Here is a 6,487-nt window from a genome sequence, read left to right as displayed (position 1 = left end):
AAGCTGACTTATCTTTTTTGAGGATGTAACAAGTAGAATGGAAAAGGGAGAGCCAGTGGATGTGGTCTATCTGCACTTTCAGAAAACCTTTGACAAGGTCCCACACAAGGGATTAGTGTGCAAAATTAGAGCACATTATATTGGTGGTAGGTTATTGACATGGATAGAAAACTGGTTGGCAGACAGGAAGCAATTAGGAATTAACAGGTTATTTTCAGAATAGCAGGCGGTGACTAGTGGGGTGCTGCAAGGCTCAGTGCTGGAACCCCAGTTATTTACAATATATATTAACGATTTAGATGAGGGGATTAAATGTAACATCTCCAAGTTTGCGGATGACACAAAACTGGGTGGCACAGTGAGCTGCGAGGAGGCTGCTATGAGGCTGCAGGGTGACTTGGATAGGTTGAATGAGTGGGCAGATGCAGTATAATGTGCACCGAGACCTGGGAGTCCTTTGTACACCAGTCACTGAAAGTAAGCTTGCAGGTACAGCAGGCAAGTGAAGAAAGCGAATGGCATGTTGGCCTTCATTGCGAGAGGATTTAGGTTTAGGAGCAAGGAGGTCCTACTGCAGTTGTACAGAGCCCTGGTGAGACCACACCTGGAGTATTGAGTGCATTTTGGTCTCCTAATGTGAGGAAGAACATTATTGCTATTGAGGGAGTGCAGCGTAGGTTCACCAGGTTAATTCACCGGATGGCAGTACTGACATATGATGAAAGAATGGGTCGACTGGGTTTGCATTCATTAGAATTTAGAAGGATGAGAGGATATCTTTCGAAACATATAGAATTCTTAAAGGCTTGGACAGGGTAGATGCAGGGAAAATGTTCCCGATGTTGGGGGCGTGCAGAACCAGGGTTCACGGTTTGAATAAGGGGTGGGCCATTTAGGACTGAGATGAGGAAAAACGTCTTCACTCAAAGAGTTGTGAATCTGTGGAATTCGCTGCCACGGAGGCAGTGGAGGCCAATTCCCTGGATGTTTTCAAGAGAGAGTTAGATTTAGCTCTTCGGGCCAAAGGAATCAAGGGATATGGTGAACGTGGTGCTGATTTTAGATGATCAGCCATGATTATATTGAATGGCGGTGCTGGCTCGTAGGGCCGAATGGCCTACTCCAGCACCTAGTTTCTGTTTCTATGTTTACTGTTTCTGTTCCTCTGTTTCACTCCTTCCCTTTCTTTGTGACTCTCTCTCTCTTCCAACTCGCCTGTGGCACGGTGCATCACTGCAGCTCTCGCACCGTGTCATGCTGCCAGTGTTTGGTTTATTTGGGTGTCTCCTGTCACTGCCGTCTGCACCCTGACCCCGTGTGTTACTGTGTGTCTCGCCCTCTTCCCACACTGACACAGCTTCCTCCCAGGGCTCTCAGAGCGAGTCCGGTCCCGACCGTGCTCTCTGCTACAGTTTCCACCCTGTGACAGCTCGGTTGGGAGCCAGCGGCAGCGAGGATCCTGCCCGACAGAGGAGGGGCTGGTGCAGGGAGAGGCCTTTCCGCAGCAGGGGCACGGGAAAGGTCGGGCCGGCCGGGATACTCCGGGGACAGGGACCGGGCAGAAATAATCTACTAGGAAAACAAAGCCGGCTTACTTGTGATGTGTGCGCTCAGCACAGAGCATTAACAGGGGGCATTAACACAGGGGCATTAACACAGGGCATTAACACAGGGCATTAACACAGGGGGCATTAACACAGGGGGCATTAACACAGGGGCATTAACACAGGGGGCATTAACACAGGGGCTTTAACACAGGGGCATTAACAGGGGCATTAACACAGGGCATTAACAGGGGGCATTAACACAGGGCATTAACAGGGGGTATTAACACAGGGCATTAACAGGGGGCATTAACACAGGGGCATTAACACAGGGCATTGACACAGGGGCATTAACACAGGGGCATTAACACAGGGGCATTAACACAGGGGCACTAACAGGGGGTATTAACACAGGGCATTAACACAGGGGCTTTAAACACAGGGCATTAACACAGGGGCATTAATACAGGGCATTAACACAGGGCATTAGCACAGGGGCATTAACAGCGGGGGTATTAACACAGAGGGCACTAACAGGGGGTATTAACACAGGGGCATTAACACAGGGGCTTTAACACAGGGCATTAACACAGGGGCTTTAACACAGGGCATTAACACAGGGGCTTTAACACAGGGCATTAACACAGGGGCATTAACACAGGGCATTAACAGGGGTATTAACACAGGGGCACTAACAGGGGCATTAACAGGGGTATTAACACAGGGCATTAACAGGGGACATTAACACAGGGGCATTAACACAGGGGCATTAACAGGGGGCATTAACACAGGGGCATTAACACAGGGCATTAACAGGGGCATTAACAGGGGGTATTAACACAGGGGCATTAACACATGGGTGACCGCGTGGGTTTTCTATGGGTGCTCCGTCCCCCCCCCCCCCCCCCCCCCCCACATACGATGCAATTTAATAAAACTTTATTCCTCCCCGGAGGGGGATTGGTCCGCCAACAGTCACAACACGCAACAAGGTACACGATCATTTGAAATTAAAATTAATATAAAAGTGAGATTTAAAAAAAGAGAAAGACAAGCGACTGTCGGCTGGCTGGCGTGTGCACAGCGCGTCAACAAGACGCATGGGTTTGAAGGTTAGCGTCTGCAATTGTCCCCTGTTTGGCGGGACTGAACGAGACAGTGGGATACAGCACAACTAGTGTGAGCATGGTCTGGATGGTCGGCGTGTTTCCATACTGTGTCTTCCAATCAATATCAAAAGCTGGGCGCTAATTCTGGTCGGGACGGGTCTGTCACTGTGTGAACTGTATTCTTCTGGGGTCGTTCTGTGTGCAATGTCGCTGCTGAGGCTCATGTACCACAACTGTGACCGCCGTTCACTGTAAACTCACAGCGTTGTACAAGTCCTGCAGAACGTCAACTCTTTGATGCTGCTATCTCAGCATCTCACTCCGGGCCAATGGCTGAGACGCAGTGTACAAGGTGCGAACTACACGAGCTAAACGTTAGCGACAACAGGGTTCATTCATAGGTAAACCATTTCTAGAGGGTCGGGTCGGGTCAGTGCAGACCCTGCCAGGGTGCTGATGCAGAGGCGGCCGCGTTTACGTAGCACGTTCTATGTAGAATACACACACGACAACACAGGAGGCGTTTCACACACACATGTACACGTGAAGGGGCGGGGGCGGCCCGGTCCCGGGGGAGGAGCAGCCTCATGGAGCCGGTGAGCGAGTGGATCCGCTGGCGTTTCCCCGCGGTGCGGAGCCTGGGCCCGGCCGCTCTGGAGCAGCGGCTGCGGGGGGAGCGGGAGCGGCTGCTGCTGTTGGTGAGCGGGGCCAGGACCGAGGGGCAGCCGGGGAGTGGGTTCCCCGGAACTTCACCGTCCTACGCCGGCAAGGGTAGGCTCGGGATGGGGGGTGGAGGGAGTAGGCAGTCCTGGGACATCCACGGAGAACAACCCCTTTCCCCCGTCTCCCCCCGCCCATGGGTCAGTCTCCACCCCCCTGTTCTTTGGACCCACCGAGCCGCGGGTGCGGGAGGGCATGGCAGACCCGGGGAGAGCACGGGTCCCAGGGAGACGCCGCCGCCCGGACGACAGGGAGTAATGACACTCGTCCCTCTCGGCTTACAGGACGTCCGGAGTGCGGCCGAGTATGAGGTCAGTCACCTGGAGGGAGCCGTTCGCATCGACCCGGACACCAACGACGTGGGGACGGTGGTCCAGGAACTGACAGGTGGGGAACCGCGAATCCCACCTTCCAGGGGCTCGGTTACCCCGCTGCCTCGACCCCATTCCACACACACTGACCCTCACTGGGGGACGGGTCACACACGCACACTGACTCTAACTCCACGAAACAGACGCATTGATTGAAGGCAATCACGGCCAATGGGTCTGTCTGCTGCCTGTACACCAGACTGACCCAGATACATTCCCAGAACTTAATGTTACCTGCTCGAGTCATTGAACAAGACAGCACAGGAACCGGGGGTGGAGACAGAACAAGACAGCACGAGGTTCTTTAGCGATGATCCGATCGACTTTCTGCTCCCAACGCCCCCGCTCCACCAACCGCGACCACTGCAATCCCCCCATGCAGCCGCCCCTCTGTTTCCGTGCGCCGAGGTCGGCATCCCTTATTTTCCCTGTAGATCTGTCGGGCTCTTACCGAGGACGTGTTTGTGGACGGCTCACAACTGCTGGCGTTCCCCTTCGCCTTCCAACGCCGTCTCGGAAGAATAATCTGGATGTCACGTTTTATAACACCGTTACATTTTCTAAATACAACATATATAATTTGGGAAAAAATTAATGATAATTTATTTCTGTGGAATTCTCTGCCTCAGAGGCCGGTTCTCTGGATACTTTCAAGAGAGAGCTAGATAGGGCTCTTAAAGATAGCGGAGTCATGGGATATGGGGAGGAGGCAGGAACGGGGTAGTGATTGGGGATGATCACCCATGATAACATTGAATGGTGGTGCTGGCTCGAAGGGCCGAATGGCCTATTCCTGCACCTATTGTCTAGTGTATATATAATACGCCAGCACTCTTATCCATGTAAATTCCCAAATCCACCTGCACAGTACCGTGTTTAGTTGACTTTACAGATTACTTTAGGGAACAAGCCCCTGGGCCCACCGTGTTCATACCGACCATCGATCACTAGTTCTATGTTATCCTACTTGCTTCATCCACATCCTACACATCAGGGGGCAACTTACAGAGGGTCAATCAACGCACATCTTTGGGATGTGGGAGGAAATCCATGTGGTCACAGAGAGGTCGTGCAAACTCCACACAGACATCACCCCTGTTTCTGCGTTGCATCTCTAAAGTGAAGGAACGTGAAAAGATTGAAAGATATAGCATGAAAACAGGCCCTTCGGCCCACCAAGTCCACACCAAACCACCGACTCACACTAGTTTTACCGTTCCTTACAAACTGGGGACAATTTACAGAGGCCAATTAACCTACTAACCCCGCACGTCTTTGAGATGTGGGGGGAAACCGGAGTACCCGGAGAAAACCCAGGTGGTCACAGGGAGAACGTGCAAACTCCACACAGACGGCACCTGAGGGCACGATGGAAACGGGGTCTCTAGCTCTGTGATGCAGCGGCGTAGCAGACCAGCACCGTGGCTGATTGTATTCGCATTGTCCATCATGAAAGTACGTCAGAATTATAATGAATGAAGTCTACTCCGCCATTCAACCATGGGTGATCAATCTCTCCCTCCTAACCACATTTTCCTGCCTTCTCCCCATAACCCCTGACACCCGTACTAATCAAAATCTATCTCTGCCTTAAAAATATCAATTGACCTGGCCTCCACAGCCTTCTGTGGCAAATATTTCCACATTCACCACTCGTTGGCGAAATAAATTCGTTCTCATCTTTTTCCTGAAAGTACGTCCTTTAATTCTGACGTTATGACATCTAGCCCTACACTCTCCCTGTTCTAACGCCGGGGTCTTGTTGCAGGTGGCTCGGAGGAGATGGAGGTGGTTTGCTACTGCACGGCTGGTTACCACGCCTCGGAGATGGCGGAGAGGCTGGACAAGGCGCTGCCACCGGGGCGCGGCTCGACCAGGGTCTACAGCCTGCAAGGGGGGCTGGTGAGTTGGGCCAACGACGGCAAGCCCATGGTGGACAGTGGGGGGCAGCCAACCGCTCTCGTCCACCCCTACAACAAGGTATGGGCTCAGCTGCTGGAGCCCCAGTACCGGGCACCTGTCTGACCCCGAGCTCTCGTTCTAACTCTGGGTCCCTCGGACTGACCCCGTGCTCCGGCCCCGGTCTGACCCTGGGAGGAGACACCGCGCTTGTCCCCGCTGTTTGTTCTGCAGTAATTTCCTGGCAAGTTGACAATTTGAAACAGTGAATTAAGTGGAGAATGTAACTTAGATGTATGTGTATAACCAGGATCTAAGCCTTGACACGTTGCAAAACCAATCAAGATATGAATGAATAAAACAATCCGCGCTGTTCTGCACACTGTGTCCTCTCAGAGTCTAATGCTGTTTCTTTGTATGATTAGATTTCCCTGTGCCCTCCTCAGGGCACTGATCCTCGCTGGGAGACGTTTCACACACACACACACACTGACCGCTGGGTGACGGCAAGTGTCCCCCTCACAGCCGACTCTTGGCCCAGTGTTGCCTTCCTTGTTGACCTCCCGGTCGCGACGAATCCACACGACACTGGTCCCACGTTAAATAAACAAGGACGAGTCCCTCTTCTCCCCTCTCCTATCGGGCAAAAGGTCTAGAAGTGTGAATACGCACACATCCAGATTCAAGGACAGTTTCTCCCCGGCTGTTATCATCCCAGCACAACTGGAGAGCAGTCCTGAACTACCATTTACCCCATTGGAGGCCATCGGACTTTGCTGGCTTAACCTTGCACTAAACGTGATTCCATTATCATGCATCTATACAGTGTAATGGCTCGATTGTA

General features: G+C 52.4%; 1 protein-coding gene across 1 annotated transcript; it reads left to right on the top strand.

Moving 5' to 3' along the window:
- Nucleotides 1–3,194: 3,194 nt before the first annotated feature.
- On the top strand, nucleotides 3,195–6,021 carry LOC129710613 (sulfurtransferase Alvin_2599-like). The gene is made up of 3 exons (XM_055657751.1): nucleotides 3,195–3,351; nucleotides 3,658–3,760; nucleotides 5,513–6,021. Exons 1-3 carry the CDS (start codon nucleotides 3,241–3,243, stop codon nucleotides 5,767–5,769), a joined length of 471 nt encoding a protein of 156 aa, XP_055513726.1. The 5' UTR covers nucleotides 3,195–3,240; the 3' UTR covers nucleotides 5,770–6,021.
- The last annotated feature ends 466 nt before the right edge of the window (nucleotides 6,022–6,487 follow it).

Source organism: Leucoraja erinacea, chromosome 28 (genome assembly GCF_028641065.1).
Source record: "Leucoraja erinacea ecotype New England chromosome 28, Leri_hhj_1, whole genome shotgun sequence".
Lineage (NCBI taxonomy): Eukaryota > Metazoa > Chordata > Chondrichthyes > Rajiformes > Rajidae > Leucoraja > Leucoraja erinaceus.
This window is presented reverse-complemented; position numbering and strand designations above follow the sequence as displayed.